The sequence below is a fragment of the Bos taurus genome, chromosome 28 (genome assembly GCF_002263795.3).
Source record: "Bos taurus isolate L1 Dominette 01449 registration number 42190680 breed Hereford chromosome 28, ARS-UCD2.0, whole genome shotgun sequence".
In the NCBI taxonomy this organism is placed as follows: Eukaryota; Metazoa; Chordata; class Mammalia; order Artiodactyla; family Bovidae; genus Bos; species Bos taurus.
Window position 1 is genome coordinate 3,922,063 of NC_037355.1, and position 24,526 is coordinate 3,946,588.

Sequence of the window (24,526 nt, forward strand, 5' to 3'; positions counted from 1 at the left end):
GACTTTTCTTATTTACACCTGTCAGTGCTGTTTTGTGGGTGACAGAGACTTACCAGTTCTCTTTATTTAATCAACTTTGTACATCACATGCATGGGTTTCCCAGGTGGCTCAGTGGTAAAGAATCCACCCACAGTGCGGGAGACGCAGAAGACGCGGGTTTGATTGCTGGGTCAGGAAGATCCCCTGGAGAAGGAAATGACAACACATTCCAGTATTCCAATGAGCCTGGAGGGCTACAGTCCATGGGGTCACAAAGAGTCGGAAACAACTTAGTGACTCAGTTCAGTTCAGTCGCTCAGTCGTGTCCCACTCTTTCGACCCCATGGACTGCAGCACACCAGGCCTCCCTGTCCATCACCAACTCCTGAAGTTTACTCAAACTCATGTCCATTGAGTCGGTGATGCCATCCAACCATCTCATCCTCTGTCGTCCCCTTCTCCTGCCCTCAGTCTTTCCCAGCATCAGCGTCTTTTCAAATGAGTCAGTTCTTTGCATCAAGTGGCCAAGGTATTCGAGTTTCAGCTTCAGCATCAGTCCTTCCAATGAATATTCAGAACTGATTTCCTTTAGGAAATTTCCTGGTTGGATTTCCTTGCAGTCCAAGGGACTCTCAAGAGTCTTCTCCAACACCACAGTTCAAAAGCATCAATTCTTTGGCGCTCAGCTTTCTTTATAATGCAACTCTCACATCCATACATGACTACTGGAAAAAACACAGCCTTGACTAGATGGACCTTTGTTGGCAAAGTAATGTCTCTGCTTTAAACAACAACAATACATCACATGCATAAACAATGCTGTATTTGGGACATCTTGGCAACAAGTGTACCCCCAGTACCCAGAAGAGAAGTTGGCACCCAGGAGGCCAGAGAAACATCTATTTAATATGTGAATGGTGACTCAACACCAAAATGCGTTCTAATATCAACACAGTAAATGACTGTTTCAGTGGGGTCCCTTCTAGCTTCATGGTGACTCTTGGAACAGTGTGATTCATGCAGGAGGGGCAGTCCAGGGAACAGTGCGGAAATGAGGGCAGGAAGAATTATGCGGTTTTTCTTGGCCCCTGATGGAGAGAGCCATTTGCATTCATTAGCATGGCACACCCCTCCCCCATTATATTCGCTAGTGGTTTTGGAAACAATCCATTGATCTCGTAGGATGACAGAAGCTAACTAGAAAATTGGTTGAGACTTTTCCCAAATGTTAGCTCTTACCTCTTGTCCAGAGAACAGAGTCTGTTTACTAGACTGTGATTCCCGAACTCTTTAGTGCTCCAGAAGTAGCAGAAACAGAATAAATAAAGTTCGTTGTGTTTTTTTAATATTTTTTTTTCTTTTTGAAATTTCGTTTATTTATTTGTTTTTGGCTGCACTGGGTCTTCGCTGCTGCACGCGGGCTTTCTCTGGTTGCAGGGAGTGGGGACAGCTCTCTAGCTGCAGTGCACGTGCCTCTCATTGCAGTGGCTTTTCTTGTTGTGGAGCATGCGCTCTAGAGCATGAGGGCTTCAGCAGTTGCAGCTCACAGGCTCTAGAGCTCAGGCTCAGTAGTTGTAGCCCACAGGCTTAGTTGCCCCAAAGTATGTGGTTTCTTCCCAGACCAGGGATTGAACACAAGTCCCCTGCGTTGGCAGGCAGATTCTCTAGACCACCAGGGCAGCCCTGAAGTTTTGTTTTAGCGATAACTATCCTAAAACTCTACCACTTTTCAGGGAATGAGATCGTGCATTTTAAGCAGTGCACACCTCACAGTAAGTGCTAGGAAAAGAAGAGCCAGTGTCACCACCATGATCATGATCATTGTGAGTGTCAAGGCCAAACACAGTGGGAAAGAAGGGGGAACTGTTTCAGGGTCCGAGATCTTGCAGGAGGCCTGAGAAGCAGCCATCACCCTAATGATGCAGTTGTCTCCTTGGTGGGGCCTTTTCACCACCCTACATGAATATGTGCTAGAGAGGTGATCTATCCTAGTACTACCTGGACCAACCTTCTGGTCCTCACTGATATAATGGGGAGGATTTGGGTTGAAATCAAGAGCTCTGGGTTCAGTTTAGAGCTGTGTGTTGAGATAACTTTCTTAATGCCCCTCAGCCTCAGTTTTCACACTTGAAAGGTGTGAGGATGAAGTGAGATGAAGTAAAGAAAGGTACCAATGGTAACTGCAGGGCGCTCAGTCCACTGTAGCCCCTGCTTCTTTCCTGAAGGTACAAGCAACTTGGCTATGTCCCCTCTTCTCTAAAGAACTTAAAGCCCATGTTATGGTGTAGAGAAAGAGTATGTGTAGTATGATTCCATTCAGCGATTATATGGGCTTCCCTGGTGACTCAGACGGTAAAGAATCCACCTGCAATTCAGGAGAACCAAGTTTGATCCCTGGGTCAGGAAGATCCCCTGGAGAAGGGAATAGCAACTCACTCCAGTATTCTTGCCTGAAGAATCCCATGGACAGAGGAGCCTAGTGGGCTACAGTCCATGAGGTTGCAAAGAGTCAGACACAGCTGAGCGATTAACACTTTCACTTTCAATGAATATATATGAAAAAACATTTTTTATATCCCCTTGAGGAAGAAATGGCAGCCCACTCCAGTATTCTTGCCTGGAGGATCTCACTGACAGAGGAGCCTGGTGGGCTACCAATAGTCATAGAGTTGCAAAAGGTCAGACATGACTGAAGCTACTTAGCACGCATGTTAGAATAGGGGAAAGTATACTAGTTTGCTAAGGCTACCACAACAAATTATCACAAACCGGGTGGCTTAACCCAACCAAAATTTCTTGTCTCACAGCTCAGAAGACTGGAAGTCAGAGATCAGGGTGTCACAGGACCAGGCTCCCTCTGAAGGCTCTGGGACGGGTTGATCCAGGCCTCTCTCCTGACTTCAGGCAGCTCCTTGGCTTGTGGCTGCGTAACTCCAATCTTCCTGCTGTGTGTGTCTGTCTCCAGATTCCTCTTTTTCTTTTTTTAATTAATTGGTTAACTTTGACTGCACTGGGTCTTGTTGCTGTGCGTGGCTTTCTCTAGTTGTGGAGGGGGCCTGCTCTTGGTTGCAGTGCTTGGCCGTCTCACTGCGGTGCTTCTCTTGTTGGGGAGCATGGGCTCTAGAGCGAGGGATCAGTAGTTGTGGCACATGGGCTTAGTGGCCTGGAACATGTGAAATCTTCCCATACCAGGGCCTGAACCTGTGTCTTCTGCATTGGCAGCCATATTCTTAACCACTGGACCACCAGGGAAAATCTTCCCTTTTCTAAAGACTTCAGTCCTACGGGATAAGGGGCCACTCTACCCCTCTACGACCTCATCTTAACTGAGTACACCTGCAGTGACCCTCTATATCACATTTGGTGGCACTGAGGATCAGGACAGTGAAAAACTATTTTAAGTTACTAACCAGGCAGAGGGAGCCAGTTGTCTCCTCATGAAAAAAAGTGGAAGTGTTAGCCACTAAGTCGTGTCCGACTCTTTGCAACCCCATGGACTGTAGCCCCACCAGGCTCCTCTGTCCATGGAATTCTCCAGGCGAGAATACTGGAGTGGGTAGACTTCCCCTTCTCCAGGGGATCTTCCTGACCCAGGGATCAAACTTTGCATTGCAGGCAAATTCTTTACGATCTGAGCCATCAGGGAAGTTGTCTCCTCATACCCTATAAAAATATTTGGCCAGGATGGATTTGAATGGTTTTCTAGCAGAGACTAGGCACATTAAGGCAAGTGGGAGTTCAGATCCTTGTGGTGGGTCAGAGAGAATGAAGGCTTTGAGGTGGGAGAGGGGCTGTGGGTGTTGGGTGGCAGCGAGGACCCTGTAGACTCTGGGCGGGAGTGGAGTGCAGGAGAGAAGGGCTTTCAAGGGGAGCCGTGTCATCCTTTAGCTTTCCTCTGAGCCCTCGTGGTGATCACCCAAATTGATTATATTGAAAATATTAGCCATCCAGGTTTATCATAAGCAATGGTATGTTGCATCAAGACACTGTTCTGAAGTCTAAATGTCCTGAATCAGAGGACATCTAGGGAAAGAGCACGTGACTGCTTTGCAGTTGTAAAATTGCTTAACTGCTCAGGGTAGAAATTTCAAATGAGACCTTAGTAACATGAATTTTTTAGTGAAAATAACCCTATTGTTTTTTCAATTACATAAGATGATACTCATTTTTAAATATTTAGGCAATACAGACAAGATGCAAAGAAAAATGTGAAAATTCATGTGTACTCTTAACATTCTTACATATGTGTTAATATAATTACCTTAATAGTGACCACATACATAATAACATACATATGTATGCCACATTGATTTAACCATTACTCCTGGATATTTAAGGTTGCGTATGAATTTTTACTATTTTGAAATTGTATTTATTTATTTTTGGTTGTGCTGGGCCTTCATTGCTGGGCTAGGGTTTTCTCTAGTTGTGGCAAGTGGGAGCTACTCATCCTGTGCTGTGCAAGCTTCTCCTTGCTGTGGCTTCTCTTGTTGCAGAGCATGGGCTGCAGGGCTTGCGGGCTTCAGTAGCTGTGGCTCCTGGGCTGTGGCACACAGGGTCAGTAGTTGTGGTGCCGGGCTTAGTTGCTCCACAGCAGGTGGATCTTCCCAGACCAGGGACCGAACCCATGTCCCCTGCATTGACAGGCAGATTCTTAACCGCTGGACCACCAGGGAAGTCCTGGTCCTTGCTTCTGATCTTTGGTTCATTTTATAAACTTCTCTGCCATAATGTCCAAAAAAAAAAAACTATTCAATTCATCTGTTCAGCAAATACTTATTGACTATACACTGGTAAGTCATACAGAGATGAAGCAGACAGAGTTTCCATCCTCTAAGACTACACAGTTGAGCAGAAGAAAAGGTAAATGCATGCTGGCTACAGTATAATGAGATGTGGGCCCGTACAGGAGCCCAGAAAAGTAGCCTTTCCAACAGCCATGAAGGGGTGGTGGAGAGAGGAGACAGTATGAGGGAGAGACGTTTGAGCTGAGCTTTTTTTTTTTAAGATTTATTTATTTTTATTATTTTTTATTTATTTCTTGGCTGTGCTGGGTCTTCATTGCTGTGCCAGGCTTCCTCACTGCAGTGGCTTCTTTTATTGTGGAGCTCAGGCTCTAGGGAGTGAGGGCTTCAGTAGCTGCAGCTCACAGGCTCTAGAGCTCAGGGTCAGAAGTTGTGGCACATGGGCTTAATTGCCCTGAAGCACATGGGATCTTCTCGGATCAGGGATTGAACCTGTGTCCCCTGCATTGGCAGATGGGTTCTTAACCGCTGGACCACCAGGGAAGCCCTGAAGGTTTGTTTTAGAGACAACTATCCTAGAACTCTACACTTGCCAGGGAAGGAGATCATGCACTCGAACTTCAGTGCTTGCAGTGCATGGGCTCAGTAGTTGTGGCACAACGGTTTAGTGGCCCTGAGGCACGTGGGATCTTCCCAGACCAGGGATCGAACCCACGCCCCTGTCTTGGCAGGGGGATTCTTAACCACTGAGCCACCAGGGAAGCCCTGAGCTGAGTTTTGGATGATGAGGGTGGGCACTGGCAAAACAAGGGGGAGACCATATCAGGCAGGCATACAGGGATGCATGATGGAGCGAGACGGAGCAGCCTGGCAGGTGTGCTGAGGTTCTCTGTGTCTGGCTGCTGGTCTTGCCTGTTAACTCCTACATGAACTGACAAGCCTATGTCCCTAGGGGGACATAGAATTTCCAATTAATCTGGGTCTGGTTTCTGCACACGTGAGCTCTTGAGGGTCACTTGGCACTAACTGACCCTTTTATCAGAATAGGAAGTGACCGTGTGTGCCCAGGGGTACATGTAGTGATGTAGCGAGTTTCCCTCAGGCCTGCTTCTTCTTATTTTTGACCTCACCAGCATTAAGGCCTAGCCAAGGAAGTTTGGCCGGTGTCTCTGACAAATCAATGTTGGCAGCTTGAAGATACCTGTTGACAAGTTGAACTGCTCCCCCTGCACGACTGGGGCAGGAGCTCATCAAGAACTCCTAAGCTGTCAACATTTTGGGGAGTTGGACTCTGAAGCTGAGCTGTGGTTGGGAAGGAGAAATAGTTCCCACCATCCCCATCTCCAGAGGGACTCAACTTACCCAAGTACAGCATGAATCGCTGATTACAGCATAGATATCTTTGTGTTTGTTTGACCTCCCAGCCAGTTAGACTTACTTGTTGTGAGCAAAAGAAACCAACTATGGCTCAGTTGAACTGAAGATTTATTGGAAAAATTACACTTTTTCCTAAGCACTCACAGAATCCAAGGGAGCTTTGAGAGCCAGGTTCAAAGTCATGACAGGGACTACACACAGCACTGCATGTGTGCCAGCCTGTGCTCGCAGCACTGACAAGCAGCAATTCACTTAAGCCCACAACAGCATCACAAGTTTCCTCCTGCCACTATCCCCCTTTATACCGTGGAGGAAAACAGGGGCAGGAAGAGATTAAACAATTCACCCAAGGACACAGACGTTGTGAGTTGGAATCCATACCTGGCATTTTGATTCCAAAGTCTTCCTCAAAACCTAAGACACAGGAGCTACAAGAATGGTCTACTTGCAGGAGTCTGGTCAGGGGACTTCTGCAAGTAGAACCGCAATTCCCAATCTTTTTAGCACTGGGGACTGGTTTTGAGGAAGACACTTTCCCCATGAATCGGGGTCAGGAGGGATAATTTCTGGATGATTCAAGCACATTACATTTTTCATGCACTTCATTGTTGTTCAGTTTCTAAGTTGTGCCCAACTCCTTGTGGCCCCATGGACTGCAGCATGCCAGGCTTCTCTGTCCTTCACTGTCTCCCAGAGTTTGCACAAACTCATGGCCATTGAATTGGTGATGCTGTCTAACCATCTCATCCTCTGCTGCCTCCTTCTCCTTTTGCCTTCAGTCTTGTCCAGCATCAGGATCTTTTTCAATGAGTCAGCTCTTTGCATCAGGTAGCCAAAGTATTGGAGCTGCAGCATCTTGATTTCCTTTAGGATTAACTGGTTTGATCTCCTTGCTGTCTAAGGGATTCTCGAGTCTTCTCTAGCACCACAATTCAAAAGCTCCAATTCTTTTGTGCTCAGCCTTCTTTATGGGCTAACTCTCACATCCATCAGTTCAGTTTGGTTGCTCAGTTGTGTCCGACTCTTTGCGACCCCATGAACTGCAGCACGTCAGTCCTCCTTGTCCATCACCAACTCCCAGAGTTTACTCACACTCACATCCATCGAGTCAGTGATGCCATCCAGCCATCACATCCTCTGTCATCCCCTTCTCCTCCTGCCCCCAATCCCTCCCAGCATCAGAGTCTTTTCCAATGAGTCAACTCTTCCCATGAGGTGGCCAAAGTACTGGGGTTTCAGCTTTACCATCATTCCTTCCAAAGAAATCCCAGGGCTGATCTCCTTCAAAATGGACTAGTTGGATCTCCTTGCAGTCCAAGGGACTCTCAAGAGTCTTCTCCAACACCACAGTTCAAAAGCATCAACTCTTTGGCACTCAGCTTTCTTCACAGTCCAAATCTCACATCCATACATGACCACTAGAAAAACCATAGCCTTGACTAGACGGACCTTTGTTGGCAAAGTAATGTCTCTGCTTTTCAATATGCTGTCTAGGTTGGTCATAACTTTCCTTCCAAGGAGTAAGCGTCTTTTCATTTCATGGCTGCAGTCACCATCTGCAGTGATTTTGGAGCCCAAAAAAATAAAATCTGACACTGTTTCCACTGTTTCCCCATCTATTTCCCATGAAGTGATGGGACCAGATGCCATGATCTTCGTTTTCTGAATGTTGAGTTTTAAGCCAACTTTTCCACTCTCATCTTTCACCTTCATCAAGAGGCTTTTGAGTTCCTCTTCACTTTCTGCCATAAGGGTGGTGTCATCTGCATATCTGAGGTTATTGATATTTCTCCCGGCAATCTTGATTCTAGCTTGTGCTTCTTTCAGCCCAGCGTTTCTCATGATGTACTCTGCACATAAGTTAAATAAGCAGGGTGACAATATACAGCCTTGACATACTCCTTTTCCTATTTGGAATCAGTCTGTTGTTCCATGCCCAGTTTGAACTGTTGCTTCCTGACCTGTATACAAATTTCTCAAGAGGCAGATCAGGTGGTCTGGTATTCCCATCTCTTGAAGAATGTTCCACAGTTTATTGTGATCCACACAGTCAAAGGCTTTGGCATAGTCACTAAAGCAGAAATAGATATTTCTATGGAACTCTTTTGCTTTTTCCATGATCCAGTGGATGTTTGCAATTTGGTCTCTGGTTCCTCTGCCTTTTCTAAAACCAGCTTGAACATCTGGAAGTTCACAGTTCACGTATTGCTAAAGCCTGGCTTGGAGAATTTTGAGCATTACTTTACTAGCGTGTGAGATGAGTGCAATTGTGCGGTAGTTTGAGCATTCTTTGGCATTGCCTTTCTTTGGGATTGAAATGAAAACTGACCTTTTCCAGTCCTGTGGCCACTGCTGAGTTTTCCAAATTTGCTGGCATATTGAGTGCAGCACTTTCACAGCATCATCTTTCAGGGTTTGAAATAGCTCAACTGGAATTCCATCACCTCCACTAGCTTTGTTCGTAGTGATGCTTTCTAAGGCCCACTTGACATCACATTCCAGGATATCTGGCTCTAGGTCAGTGATCACACCATCGTGATTATCTGGATCATGAAGATCTTTTTTGTACAATTCTTCTGTGTATTCTTGCCACCTCTTCTTAATATCTTCTGCTTCTGTTAGGTCCATACCATTTCTGTCCTTTATCGAGCCCATCTTTGCATGAAATGTTCTCTTGGTATCTCTAATTTTCTTGAAGAGATCTCTTGTCTTTCCCATTCTGTTATTTTCCTCTATTTCTTTGCATTGATCACTGAGGAAGGCTTTCTTATCTTTTCTTGCTATTCTTTGGAACTCTGCATTCAAATGGGTATATCTTTCCTTTTCTCCTTTGCTTTTGGCTTCTCTTCTTTTCACAGCTATTTGTAACACCTCCCCAGACAGCCATTTTGCTTTTTTGCATTTCTTTTTCTTGGGGATGGTCTTGATCCCTGTCTCCTGTACAATGTCACGAACCTCAGTCCATAGTTCATCAGGCACTCTATCTATCAGATCTAGTCCCTTAAATCTATTTCTCCCTTCCACTGTATAATTGTAAGGGATTTGATTTAGGTCATACCTGAATGGTCTAGTGGTTTTCCCTACTTTCTTCAATTTCAGTCTGAATTTGGCAATAAGGAGTTCATGATCTGAGTGATAGTCAGCTCCTGGTCTTGTTTTTGTTGACTGTATAGAGCTTCTCCATCTTTGGCTGCAAAGAAAACATCCATACATTACTGGAAAAACCATACCTCTGACTATAGGGACCTTTGGTGGCAAAGTGGTATCTCTGCTTTTTAATAGGTTTGTCATAGATTTTCTTCCAAGGAGCAAACATCTTTTAATTCCGTGGCTTCAGTCACCAGCTGCAGTGATTTTGGAGCTCAAGTAAAGAAAATCTGTCACTGTTTCCACTTTTACCCCTTCTATTTACCATGACATGTTGGGACCAGATACCATGATTGTAGTATTTTTAATCTTGAGTTTCAAACCAGCTTTTTCACTCTCCTCTATCACTTTCATCAAGAGGCTCTTTAGTGTCTCTTCACTTTCTGCCATCTGGTATCATCTGCATATTTGAGGCTGTTAATATTTCTCCTGACAATCTTGATTCCAGCTTGTGATTCATCCAGCCCAGCATTTTGCATGATGTACTCTGCATATAAGTTAAATAAGCAGGGTGACAATATACAGTCTTGATGTACTCCTTTCCCAATTTTGAACCAGTCAGTTGTCCATGTACAACTATTATAATTGTTATATAAGTTATAATTGTTGCTTCTTGACCCTCATACAGGTTTCTCAGGAGGCAGGCAAGATGGTCTGGTATTCTCATCTCCTTAGAAATTTTCTACAGTTTGTAGTGATCTACACAGCCAAAGGCTTTAGTGTACCTAATGAGGCAGAAGTAGACATTTTCCTGGAATTCCCTTGCTTTTTCTATGATCCAACAAATGCTGGCAATTTGATCTCTGGTTCCTCTGACTTTTCTAAAAACAGCTTGTACCTCTGGAAGTTCATAGTTCACATACTGCTGAAGCCTAGCTTGAAGGATTTTGAGTGTAACCTTGCTAGCTCAAGGTTAGCTTGATTGTTAGATGATTATACAGTGGAGGTAATGAATAGATTCAAGGGCTTAGACCTGGTAGACAGAGTGCGTAAAGAACTATGCACAAAGGTTCATAAACTTGTTCAGGAGGCAGTGACCAAAACCATCCCCAAGAAAAAGAAAAGCAAGAAGGCAAAGTGGTTGTCTGAGGAGGCTTTACAAATACCTGAAGAAAGAAGATAAGTGAAAGGCAAGGGATAAAGGAAAAGATATACCAAGTGAATGTAGAGTTCCAGAGAATAGCAAGGAGAGATAAGAAAGCCTTCTTAAATGAACAATGGGGAAAAAAAAAAAAAAAACAGAAAAGCAATAGGAATGGGAAAGACTACAGGTCTCTTCAAGAAAATTGGAGATATCAAGGGAACATATTTCATGGGAGGATGGGCACAATAAAGGATAGAAATGGTATGGACCTAACAGAAGCAGAAGATATCAAGAAGAGGTGACAAGAATACACAGATGAACTATACAAGAAAAGACCTTAATGACCTGAATGTGAAATGAGTGCAATTGTGTGGTAGTTTGAATATTCTTTGGCATCACCCTTCTTTGGGATTAGAATGAAAACACCTTTTCCAGTCCTGTGGCCACTGCTGAGTTTTCCAAATTTACCGACATACTGAGTGCAACACTTTAACATCATCATCATCTAGGGTTTTAAATAGCTCAGCAGAAATTCCATCACCTCCACTAGCTTTGTTCATAGTAATGAACAAATGGGTCCTAAGACCCATTTGACTTCACATTCTAAGATGTCCCTCTCTAGGTGAGTGACCACACCATTGTGGTTATTTGGGTCATTAAGACCTTTTCTTGTATAGCTCATCTGTGTATTCTTGTCACCTCTTCTGAATATCTTCTGCTTCTATTAGGTCCATATCATTCCTATCCTTTACTGTGCCCTTCCTTCCATGAAATGTTCCCTTGATATCTCCAATTTTCTTGAAGAGACCTGTAGTCTTTCCCATTCATATTGTTTTTCTGTTTTGTTGTTGTTGTCGTTGTTGTTGTTTTTGCATTGTTCATTTAAGAAGGCTTTCTTATCTCTCCTTGCTATTCTCTGGAGCTCTGCATTCAGTTGGGTATATCTTTTCCTTTATCCCTTGCCTTTCACTTCTCTTCTTTTTTCCGGTATTTGTAAAGCCTCCTCAGACAACCACTTTGCCTTCTTGCATTGCTTTTTCTTGGGGATGGTTTTGGTCACTGCCTCTTGTATAAGTCTTTGAACCTTTGTGTATAGTTCTTCAGGCACTCTGTCTACCAGGTCTAATCCCTTGAATCTATTCATCACCTCTGCTGTATAATCATAAGGGATTTGATTTGGATCATATCTGACTGGCCTACTGGTTTTTCCTACTTTCTTCAATTTAAGTCTAAATTTTGTGATAAGGAGTTCATGATCTGAGTGAGCCACAGTCAGCTCCAGGTCTTGTTTTTGCTGACTGTATAAAGCCTTTCCATCTTTGGGTGCAAAGAATATTATCAATCTGATTTCAGTATTGACCATCTGGTGATGTCCATGTGTAGAGTCGTCTCTTGTGTTGTTGGAAGAGGGTGTTTGTTATGACCAGTGTGTTCTCTTGACAAAACTCAGCTAGTCTTTGCCCTGCTTCATTTTTTACTCCAAGGCCAAATTTACCTGTTGTTCCAGGTATTTCTTGACTTCCTACTTTTGTATCCCAATCCCCTGAGATGAAAGGATATCCTTTTTTGTGTATTAGTTCTAGAGGGTCTTGTAGGTCTTCATAGAACCAGTTAACTTCAGTTGGGGCATAGACTTGGATTACTGTGGAGTTGAATGGTTTGCCTTGGAAATGAACTGTGATCGTTCTGTCATTTTTGAGATTGCACCTAAGTACTGGATTTCAGACTCTTTAGTTGACTATAAAGCCTACTCCATTTCTTCTATGAGATTCTTGTCCACAGTAGTAGATAATATTCATCTGAATTAAATTCACCCATTCCAGTCCATTTTACTTCACTGATTCCTAAGATGTCAATGTTTACTCTTGTCATCTCCTGTTTGACCACTTCCAATCTCACGAACCTAACATTCCAGGTCCTGTGCAATACTGTTCTTTACAGCACTGGACTTTACATTCACCACCAGACACATCCACAACTGAGCACAGTTTCCTCTTTGGCTTTTCCACTTCATTCTTTCTAGAGTTATTAGTAATTGCCCTCTGTTCTTCCCCAGTAGCATAATGGACACCTTCTGACTTGGTGAGGGAGCTCATTTTCTGGTGGCATATCTTTTTGCTTTTTCACACTATTCATGGGGTTCTCGAGGGAAGAATACTGAAGTGGGTTGCCATTTCCTCCTCCAGTGGACTGTGTTTTGTCAGAACTCTTCACTATGACTTGTCCATCTTGGGGGGGCTTACACAGCATGGCTTATAGCTTCACTGAGTTACAGAAGCCCCTGTGCCACAACAAGGCTGTTATCCAGGCAGGGGCCTGCGCACTTTATTTCTATTATTATTACATCAGCTCCACCTCAGATCAGTCAGTTTGGTTCAGTCGCTCAGATGTGTCCCACTCTTTGTGACCGCATGGACTGCAGCACGCCAGGCTTCCCTGTCCATCACCAACTCCTGGAGCTTGCTCAAACTCATCAAGTCAGTGATGCCACCTCAGATCATCAGGCATTCGATCCCGGAAGTTGGGACCCCTGCTACAGAGCAAATGCCTCTATTTCTACATTTCTTGGGCCTTGTGCTCAATTTTGAACTCCAAGGAGCTGGCACATTCCCAACTAGAACAGGGCATGTGCCTGCCCCTTGTCGGGTGATGGCAGTAGTGCTGGGGTCAGGATTCCAGTCCTACCGGGTGGGACCTGGTAGGGAAAGAGGCAAGTTCTCAAAGCAAAATAAAACTGCCATTAGGAAGGATAGCAGACGGCCAATGGCAGGAAGCAGCGGTGCCTGCAACAGTCCCATTATGCACAGAACCACCGTCACTAGAGTGCCAGCCCGTGAACCCAGGGCTCTCCATGTAGGCTCTCTCTTAAATCTTGAGCTAGCTCTTGGAGAGTGTATCATTACCCCCATTCCAAAGTGAGGACCCAAAGGCTCACAAAGAAACCTGGTCACATAAAATGAGGGTTTGAGTTCAGACCCTGACCCCAAAGTCCAGTTCTGGGGTCCCTGGGTGGATACAGCAGGGCTTCCAGCTACATGGCTGGCAGATCCAGGAGCTTAGGCCACTCTCAAGCCTGGTTAGTGCAGGGCTGAGCTGTGAGCTGAGCTTCTGGGGAGCAGAGCCTCCATCACTGCCTCTGGTCCGCCAAGGCCTCAGTGGCTGGCTCCGGGTTGGGGTGGGGACAATGTCAAACCAGCCATAGCGTAGTTGCACTACATCCTATCCTGACCCATCTCCCCCATTGTCAGGATTCACATATTCATAATCTGAAAAGGCTCCTGTGAAGAAGGAGCCTTCCATTCCCGGGACCACCTGCATCCCACCCACCCATTATGGAGGCACTTAGGGAGGAAAAGAAAGGAAAGTCTGTGAAGTGGGGAAGGGGTGACGTGAAAAGTCACAAAAAGAGGGCAGGGTTTGACTGCCAGTGCCCAGGACCAGATGGGGCTTTGTGCCCTAGAAACAGCAAGTTCAGAGTGGCCACATGGCTGTTTTAATTAAGCCCAGTTGGAGAGGACTGAGACACAAGGAGTAGCTGGGGGCAGCTTGTCAGACGGAATCCAGGACAGAATCTCCTCACTGACTGGTCTCTGTGGAGCACTTTCTATGTGGGTGGCCCTGTGCCGCCCACACAGAGTAGCAAAGGACAGGCCTGCGGGGCAGCAGGAGCTGGGCCCGGGGATGCCACGGGGAGCCGATGCATTTCCCAAGGGTTTCCCATCTCACAGAGAGTGAGATGCACCCCGGAAGGAGTTCCAAGGACACATTCCATTTGGGGAGGGAAGCAAATGATCTATAGGGGGCGTTTAGGAGCCGTGTCTGGATCCTTGGTGTCTAACTTCCTGCACTTCTACCAGGTAATCCTGATATCAGACAAAAAACACCTAGTTTAAAAGGTGGCAACTTAGGGGCTTCTCCACAGAGACTGTGGCAAACATGAGAATTATCCCTGAGGCTGTGTGAACTAAAAGTGTAAATAGGTCCTAGCGGGGTAATTTAGATAATTCATGTCTTAGTCTGTTTGGGCTTCTATAACCATACCATATAATCAAGGCAAACTGGAGTGGTCAAACAGTAGATGGCAAGAATGAATGTCGACGTTTCAGGAATCAGCAAAGTAAAATGGACTGAAATGGGTGAATTTAACTCAGATGACCATTATATCTACCACTGTGGGCAGGAATCCCTTAAAAGAAATGGGGTAGCCATCACAGTCAATGAAATGCAGTACTTGGATGCAATCTCAAAAACAACAGAATGATCTCTGTTCATTTCCAAGGCAAACCATTCAATACCACAGTAATCCAAGTCTATGCCCCGACCAATAATGCTGAAGAAGCTGAAGCTAAATGGTTCTATGAAGACTTACAAGACCTTCCAGAACTAATACCCAAAAAAAAGTGATTATTATATTATAGGGGACTGGAATGCAAAAGTAAAAAGTCAAGAACACCTGGAGTAACAGGCAAATTTGGCCTTGGAGTACAGAATGAAGCAGGGCAAAGGCTAATAGAGTTTTGCTAAGAGAATGCACAGGTCGTAGCAAACACCCTCTTCCAACAATGCAAGAGAAGACTCTACACATGGACATCACCAGATGGTCAATACTGAAATCAGATTGATTACATTCTTTGCAGCCAAAGATGGAGAAGTCAGCAAAAGCAAGACCAGGAGATGACTGTGGCTCAGATCATGAATTTCTTACTGCCAAATTCAGGCTGAAATTGAAGAAAGTAGGGAAAACCATTAGACCATTCAGGTATGACCTAAATCAAATCCCTTATGATAATACAGTGGAAGTGAGAAATAGATTTAAGGGACTAGATCTGATAGACAGAGTGCCTGATGAACTATGGATGGAGGTTCATGACATTGTACAGGAGGCAGGAATCAAGACCATCCCCAAGAAAAAGAAATGCAAAAAAGCAAAATGGCTGTCTGAGGAGGCCTTACAAATAGCTGTGAAAAGAAGAGAGCCAAAAGCAAAGGAGAAAAGGAAAGATATAAACATCTGAATGCAGAGTTCCAAAGAATAGCAAGGAGAGATAAGAAAGCCTTCCTCAGTGATCAATGCAAAGAAATAGAGGAAAACAACAGAATGGGAAAGACTAGGGATCTCTTCAAGAAAATCAGAGATACCAAGAGAACATTTCATGCAAAGATGGGCTTGATTAAGGACAGAAATGGTTTGGACCTAACAGAAGCAGAAGCTATTAAGAAGAGGTGGCAAGAATACACAAAAGAACTGTACAAAAAAGATCTTCATGATCCAGATAATCACTATGGTGTGATCACTCACCCAGAGCCAGACATCCTGGAATGTGAAGTCAAGTGGGCCTTAGGAAGCATCACTACAAACAAAGTTAGTGGAAGTGATGGAATTCCAGTTGAGCTATTTCAAATCCTGAAAGATGATGCTGTGAAAGTACTGTTCTCAACATGCCAGTGAATTTGGAAAACTCAGCAGTGGCCACAGGACTGGAAAAGGTCAGTTTTCATTTCCAATCCCAAAGAAAGGCAATGCCAAAGAATGCTCAAACTACCGCACAATTGCACTCATCTCACATGCTAGTAAAGTAATGCTCAAAATTCTCCAAACCAGGCTTCAACAGTACGTGAACCGTGAACTTCCAGATGTTCAAGCTGGTTTTAGAAAAGGCAGAGGAACCAGAGACCAAATTGCCAACATCTGTTGGATATCAAAAAAGCAAGAGAGTTCCAGAAAAACATCTATTTCTGCTTTAGTGACTATGCCAAAGCCTTTGACTGTGTGGATCACAATAAACTGTGGAAAATTCTGAAAGAGACGGGAATACCAGACCACCTGACCTGCCTCTTGAGAAATCTATATGCAGGTCAGGAAACAACAGTTAGAACTGGACATGGAACAACAGACTGGTTCCAAATAGGAAAAGGAGTCCATCAAGGCTGTATATTGTCACCCTGCTTATTTAACTTATATGCAGAGTACATCACGAGAAACCCTGGGCTGGATGAAGCACAAGCTGGAACCAAGATTGCCGGGAGAAATATCAATCACCTCAGATATGCAGATGACACCACCCTTATGGCAGAAAGTGAAGAGGAACTAAAGAGCCTCTAGATGAAAGTGAAGAGGAGTGAAAAAGTTGGCTTAAAGCTCAACATTCAGAAAACTGAAACCATGGCATCTGGTCCCACCACTTCATGGGAAATAGATGGGGAAACAGTGGAAAGAATGGCAGACTTTATTTTTCTGAGGTCCAAAATCACTGCAGATGGTGACTGCAGCCATGAAATTAAAAGACGCTTACTCCTTGAAAGGAAAGTTATGACCAACCTAGACAGCATATTGAAAAGCAGAGACATTACTTTGCGAACAAAGGTCCATCTAGTCAAGGCTATGGTTTTTCCAGTGGTCAGGTATGGATGTGAGAGTTGAACTATAAAGAAAGCTGAGCGCCAAAGAATTGATGCTTTTGAACTATGGTGTTGGGGAAGACTCTTGAGAGTCCCTTGGACTGCAAGGAGATCCAACCAGTCCATCCTAAAGGAGATCAGTCCTGGGTGTTCACTGGAAGGACTGATGTTGAAGCTAAAACTCTAATAGTTTGGCCACCTTATGCAAAGCGCTGACTCATTTGAAAAGACCCTGATGCTGGGAAAGATTGAAGACAGGAGGAGAAGGGGACGATAGAGGATGAGATGGTGGGATGCATCACCAACTCAATGGCCATGAGTTTGAGTAAATTCCAGGAGTTGGTGATGGACAGGGAGGCCTGGCGTGCTGCAGTCCATGGGGTTGCAAACAGTCAGACACGACTGAGCAACTGAACTGAACTGAACCATACCACAGACTAGGTGGCTTAAACAACAGAGGTTTATCTCTCACAGTTCTGAAGCCTGGACCTTATTGAGTCTTTACATGGCCTTTCCTCAGTGCATGTGGGAGGAGAGAGTAAGATCTTGTCTTTTAAGGACACTAATCCCATCATGAGGGCTCCACCCTCAATTCCTAATCACATTCCAAAGTTCCTATCTCCTAATACCTCCATACCAGAGGTTAAGGCCTCCATATATGGATTTTTGGAAGACATAAACATTCAGTCCATAACCACCCATATATTATAGACCCAGATCAAACAATGAAGAGGACTTTGGGGGACTTCCTTGGTGATCCAGCGGTTAAGAATCCATGTGCCAATGCAGGGGACATGGGTTCAATCCCTGGTCCGGGAAGATCCCACATGCTGTGGAACAACTCAAGCCATGTGCCACCACTACTGAACCCACCGTGTTCCATCTACTGAAGCCTGAGCACCTAGAGTCCATGCTCCACAACAAGAGAAGCCCCCGCAGTGAGCAGCCTGCTCACCACAACCAGAGAGCAGCCCGCACTTCCGCAACTAGAGAAAAGCCTGTGCAGCAATGAAGACCCAGCACGGCCAAAAATAGATAGATAAATAAATTCTTTCTAATTTACAGGTTTCTTTTGCTTAAGAAAGTAATAGCATGAGTAATCTAAAAGGATAGTTATCGTTATTAATTAGGATGGTTAAATATTTTAAACAGTGATACTATTAATAAAGTTACCATGAAAACAATAGTTAAATTATTTTACAATTTGCACTTTCAAAGCAATACAAACAGTTGTTATTATTTTAAACGAACGGATGTAAGTTTAAAAAACTAGAAAAATTTGCACAAAAAATTAGACTGTTTAAATTGGTTCAGCACTTCTCACAACCCAGAAATCAAACTGAAAGCATCCTGTTAGATAAGTATCATTGCATTATTATCTCCCAAACATTCACTAAAGAAGAACATTTAAAATGTCCTGTTTTGGTGTGATCAGATTTAAAAAGTAGCAAAAGAGGATTTGGGGAAAGCTCAAGTTATATTTCCAAGTATAATAGTGCAAACTCATATGAGGAGAGGACCCTGTATAACAAAGAGATGAAGAATCTTTCTGAGACACACAGCTAACAGATGACAGAGCCAAGATTTGGCTATATGCCCCAGAGTCCTCTTGCTTAATGCATTGCAGTAGTCGCTCAGTTGTGTCTGACTCTTTGTGACCTTACGGACTGTAGCGCTCCAGGCTTTTCTGATCATGGAATTCTCCAGGCAAGAATCTTGGAGTGGGTAGACATTTCCTTCTCCAGGGGATCTTTCCAACCCGGGGATTGAACCTAGGTCTCCTAGGTCTCCTGGGCAGATTCTTTACCATCCCAGCCACCAGGGAAACCAGCTTAATGCATTATGAGGCCCTATAACACCATCTAGAAGGAGGCGGGGGTGGAGGCAGAAAACTACACCGTGTATCTAGAAGCTACTCCTTCAGGCTGCAGGCAAAGACATGATGCTAGGCCAGGAAGCAGGTGGTTTGGCCCTGTTGGAAATACTGACATTTTTAAGCTGTCTAAACTCAGAGACTCTATAGCAAAGTAATTCTAACCTTTAAGAAATAGGAAGGCATAAAATACAATGTTTGATTCAAGTTAAAAATCTGTTCAGTCATTTAAAAATATTTATCTTCTGTCTGGATATTTCCTTTCTTTCCAAGAGTATAGTATGGTCACAGAGACTGAACAACCCATTCTCATTTCACAGATGGCAGGGCCTTCCTCTGACCATGGAGTTCAGGATACTGGAGCGGATTGCCCTTCTGTTCTCCAGGGAATCTTCCTGACCCAGGGATCAAATCTGGGTCTCCTGCATTACAGACAGATTCTTCACCATCTGAGCCACCAGGGAAGCCCTTCTCTAGGACCAGAAGAACACAGTTTTCCGTGTCCCCTGCTGGCCCCCCTAGACAGTCCTTGTGGAAAAGAGGAAGAGCATGTCTCAGAAAACTGCAGCCAAATACAATATGCTGTGAACCTGTAACATGTTGCCAATAAGTAATTTGTCCCTTGAGAAATGGTTTCCACCTTTGCCACCCAATCCCTGGCTCCTTTGCCAGTAGAACAACGAGGACCAGTTTCCACAGTGCTGTCACCTGGGCAAGGAGAGCTGACTTGTGGCCCGACCCAATGGGAAGGAACTGGGGTCAAGAAAAGTATTAATATAAGTGTGTGCTTGTTGGGTCAGGACATCCTTCAAGGGAGACCAGCTCTCACATGGGAGCCCGGGCTCTTCCGTCAGGCCTTTGCTGCACCCTGCTGGGCCGGGGTCACAGGCAAGTCTGATGAGCCTGGAGCAGTGTCTAGTGAGCTGTGAGTCCATTCCCCTTTCAGCTGGGTGTCTGCCTAAGGCCACTGGAACCTTTCAAAAATCACTTGTTCTGGGCTCATTGCCGAGCTCCAGGATCTATTTGCCAAGTGGGATGTAGGTCGAGAGCAGGGCTGGGCTGTGGGGAGGCCGGGGCTGGTGGGGGCAGAGCCATGCTGGCTCCAGTTTCCCAGGTGGAAGGAGGGGGACACTCACTAATGTGCTTCTTGTGGACAAGTGTGCTGCCTGTGGATCTACAGGGATCTGTCTTGGTTAGCATCCGCTTCTAGTGGAGCAATTGCTTTGCTTTCTATTCAGCCAGTGAGCGGTTTTTGAGCCCCTATTTTGTGCCTGGCTAGAAAGACAAAGACAAAGTCCCCGCCATGAAGGAGTGCATAGGTTCCCAGGAAGGGGCCTCTCCTTGAAGAGAAAAGGGGTGCAGCCTCCGAGCGCCCTCTTCTTGCATTGAGTGTGGTAGGGAGGGAGGCACCCCTTTTCTGGACACAGATGATGAGTCTGAGTGATGCTGACCTCTCCAGCTCCTCCTGAGTGAAGTTATCAGACACAGGCTGAGCTGCTAAGGATGAGTACAAAGATCTGTGCTGCCCACGACAGCAGCCACTGGCCACACATGGTGGCTGAAAACGAAGTAAAATTTCAAGGGCTCAGAGCCACCCATACTGGTGGCAGCTGCATGAGACAGAGCAGATGCAGAACACTCTGCTATTCTTGCTATTTCTATTGGCTAGTCTTCCTGCATAGATAATTGCAACAGAATTGTCCATAGTGGGTAAGCATGGAGGGAAGGGCTTACACCAGCTGAAGTGTGTGTGGGGTGGGGAGTGGAATTGGGAAGCCATTGGAGGCAGGAAGAGCTTCTCCAGGAGCCACCTCTCAGCTGAGCCACACCCGAGGCTCCCAGCCATCTCCCAGAGCAGGACACAGCTCAGACCTCACCTTGAACATTGGTGACCTGGTCGCCTTCATGTTCCCACGTCTTCTCATCCACTCCGTGGCTATGTTTGTACCATCCAATGGATCTCAAAGTGCATCAGACATCCCTGGATAGCTTGTTAAAAGAAAGATTCCTGGGCTTCACCCCCAGGTTCTGAGCAGTAAGACTGGGGTGAGGCCATAGAATTTGGATTTCTAGCAAATTCCTAGGTGATGCTGATGTTGAGCTTCTAGGAACCACACTTGGAACACCGTGGATATGGTCCAAAGAACCACATTAATTGACCCGTTCATTCCACAAATATCGACACTGTTTAATGCTGCCTTGTGCCTGGTGCTCTTTCTGGATGTGAGCAACCAGAGAACTTACATTCTTGGGAGGAGAGACGCACAGCAAACAAACCTGTGTTGGGTGGTAATGAACATTGTGAAGAAGCATAAAGCAGGGCAAGGGAAGAGGCCTCTCAGACAGATCATATTTGAGCAGAGACCTAAAGACAGTGGAGAGCAGGTATGACCCAGCTTTTCTGGCCCCATTTTTTCCCTCTGCCCTCAGCTTTTTAATTTGAAACATGAGAGTACCGTTAAAAATCAAGGGCATCAGGAGATTTCCCTGGCGGTCCAGTGGCTAAGACTCCACACTTCCACTGTAGGGGATATGGGTTCAATCCTTGGTTGGGAAACTAAGATCCCACAGGCTGCAGGGCATGATCAAAATATAGATAAATAAAATTTAAAAACAAAGGGCATCAGTCTATTCAATAGTGAAGTTTTGAAGACAGATTCGATTGTGTGGGCATATGTTTCATTGAAAAGAAGCCTGAGGCTAAAGGCCATAGATTTGAGACCAGCTTGCAGCTCTGCCTTTGGGTCCCAGCAACTGAGCAGAGTTAGGGTGTCGATTGCCAAGGAGGCCACCACCATCCCTTCTACATGGTGACTTGGGACCCTCCATCCACATGGCTCAAGCTCATTTCCAGGTCTCTTTCCCACCCATCCCACTTAGGCCAAAATGCAACTGTGTACAAATGAGGTGGGCAGAGTGTGGCCTGGCACCTGGGGTGTCCACACATTGGCGTCTGAGAGTCCTACTGATGGGGGTAGAGCTGCTGTGGGAAGGGAGGGGGCCAGACCCGGTCAAGTCTATACTTGCTTCTTGTCCTGGGTCCTGTCAGCCCCAACCAATTAGCTGAATGCTCCTTACTTCTATCCAGCTTTGGAGTGCAGACAGAAGAGAGCAAGTCAGCCAACACTTTATCAGCCATTGCTGGAAAGACAAGCCCATGCTGCAATGACTGGGCTCCCTCCATAGAGGAAAGCTCTTGGTTATACCCTGTTATAAACACAGCTTTCAGAGTGAAGGGCAGACCAAATGCCTTTAACACCTAATTTTCCTTTTCAACCTGTAATATCTTTTAGGCCCAGCTGTCTCAGGCCTTAAATGGAGTTTCCGATAAGGCAAAAGAAGCAAAGGAGTTTCTGGTTCAGCTGAAGAACATTCTGCAGCAGATCCAGGTAAGCCCAGACCCCACCCCTCTGCAGAAGGGATGTGAGATACGGATGAGGCAAGGGAAGGCCCCTGACAGCACTTCTCAGTGTTGAACACGGGAGGCTCAACTGCTCCGCTGCACAGCCTCGGGTGTTGCACCCAACCCACTGGCACCCATGAGCCATCCGGTAGGAAAGGGATTTCGCTTGAACTCAGAAAGAATCATAGAAAGAGAACCAGATAGAAATAATGCAGGGCCATACAGTGCTACCAGTGTCTGTATACAGTGCTTTCATACCAAATGCATCATAATAGAAAAGCATCAGTTACTAAATAAATGTATTTACTGAGCACCCACGCTGTGTCATGTACAAGCCCGACACTGATCGATAAGGTGCAGTCTGTGCCCCCAGGAGCTCTGTCTGTCAGGGAGAGAGTGTATAAATGCACGCAGGGAGGAACTTTCACACAGATCACGAACTTCCTGGTGTCTGGGTGGAAAAGGGGGACTGAGGGCATTGAACTCTAAACCCGCCTATAGAAACCACCCTTCCCAATAAGCTAAAGCACAGAGTTCAGCCACCAGGCATTTCCTTTCCTGTTTCTAATGTTTCAGAACACCAGCTATTTGGTGGGGTTGCTATAACAAAGCACCACAGACTGAGTGGCTTCAACCCCAGTAACCTATTTTTTCACAGTTATGGAGGCTAGAAGTTCAAGATCGAAGCGTGGGCAGGGGTGGTTCCTCCTGAGGGCTCTCTCCTGGACTGGCAGACAGCCACCACCCCACTGCGTCCTCAGGGGGCCCTCCCTCTGTGCCTGTCTGTGTCCTGACCACCTCTTCTAAGGACACAGTCATGTTGAATCAGAGCCCAGCCTAAGGACCTCATTTAAGTTACTTCTTTCAAGGCCGTTTCTCCAAACACAGTCTTGTTCTGAGGTCATGGGGGTTCGGACTTCATCATAGGAGCTTGGGGCAGGGGTGGGAGAAAACACATTAGCCCATGACACGAGGTCTGAATCCAGGCTGGTCTGAGAGGTGTTGAAGGATTCTTTTTCACAACTGAGAAAGACAGATCCTACAGCCAGACCACTGGGTTTTGTTTGTTTTACTGTTATCTGATTATGAAAAGTAAAAATATGTTCTAGAAACTGTGAAAAGTAGAAAATAGCAGACAAAAGTAACAGAAGTTCACCAATATCTCACCCCTTTAAGTGGCCACCCCACTATTTTGACACTCTCTTCCATTAGTTTACACACACACACACACACACAGTATGCAATTATGCTGCACACTTGTAGCTGATTTTTTTTTCTTGTTAAGTCTCTCATGAGTGTTTCCCATGACACTGAGAACCCTCACAAACCCGCACGGCTCAGGTGACGTTGAATATTCGTTCCATCCTCCGATGTGCTGAGACTCACGTGCACGGTCTCCAATCTGGAAGCAGGACCACTCTCTCTGGGGCCCACTTGCTGACGTGGCTGTGTCTCTAGCACCGGCCATGTCTCTGTGTGTCTCCTCCCTAAAGCTCTCTGCGTCCCACAGGAGAATGGCCTGGACTACGAGGCCTGCCTGGTGGCTCAGTGTGATGCGCTGGTCGATGCTCTGACCCGGCAGAAAGCCAAGCTGCTCACCAAGGTCACCAAAGAGAGGGAGCACAAGCTGAAGGTGGGTGCCCGGGCAGCCAGCCCACCCAGTCCCATCTCCCTCCCTGGCCAGGGTTGGGAACACGCGGTGTAGACACAGGGTCAGTGTTAGTTGAGGGTATGAATGAGTGAACGAGTGAGGGGAGGAAGCACTGAGCAGGTTCCCTGGGACCTACTTGCCGCTTTGCCTGTAGTAATCGCCATGCCTACTCTCCCTCCAAAGCGGGGACCAAACCCCTGAATCCTGCTACTTTCAGTCAGAAGCCCCCCTCTCCCATCTGCTGGGCCCTTGCTTTCTGTGGAAGACACACTCCCTGCTCCCATCTTGCAGAGCGGAGATGGCCTCGTTGGATGACGAGGGCTGTGCTCAGGGCCCCGGCTCGGCCCGTCCGTCAGGTTCTCTGGTGTTTGGTGCTCGCGTGGTCAGCACGGTGGCCAGTGACCACCGTGGAAAGGCAAGTCTTCCCTCACTCGCACCGGGCCCCCGGTCCAGGCAGCTGCCCCGTGAACATCCTGCCTTGATGAAAACTACTCACTTCAGGGTCTGGGCTCGATCTATTTCATAGACATTTCTCAAATGAACCAGAAATATTACTGAAGAGCGAGAAGGAATGCGTGTTGGGGGTGGTCCATGGTTTACATGCAAAGCAGTTGAGCCCCTCAAATGATCACCCAGCAAGCGAGAGTGGGGGGCATGGACTGGTCACTTGGGAGGGTTCAGATTGTGTACGTTCTCTGCTTTTTATCCAGAGTTCAGGAAGTGTGCTCTGTTGGGTGTGGCAGGCCTGCTTATGGGGCAATGTGTCCAATTACTCCCCTGTAACGAGGGCACGTGGAGCTCAGGATCAGAGCAGTGGCAGGAGAGGGTACAAGGGAGTCGAGAACAGTGTTGCCTCCTGCTGCAGCC

General features: G+C 45.9%; 1 protein-coding gene across 2 annotated transcripts in view; it reads left to right on the forward strand.

Moving 5' to 3' along the window:
• TRIM67 (tripartite motif containing 67) overlaps window positions 1-24,526 on the forward strand; it is a 57,813-nt gene that overhangs the window by 16,305 nt on the left and 16,982 nt on the right. For both annotated transcript variants that reach the window (XM_059882516.1, NM_001206749.1), the window contains exons 2-3: window positions 21,899-21,994; window positions 23,519-23,641. In XM_059882516.1, coding sequence (XP_059738499.1) covers window positions 21,899-21,994; window positions 23,519-23,641 — 219 coding nt within the window. The remainder of the gene's footprint in view (window positions 1-21,898; window positions 21,995-23,518; window positions 23,642-24,526) is intronic.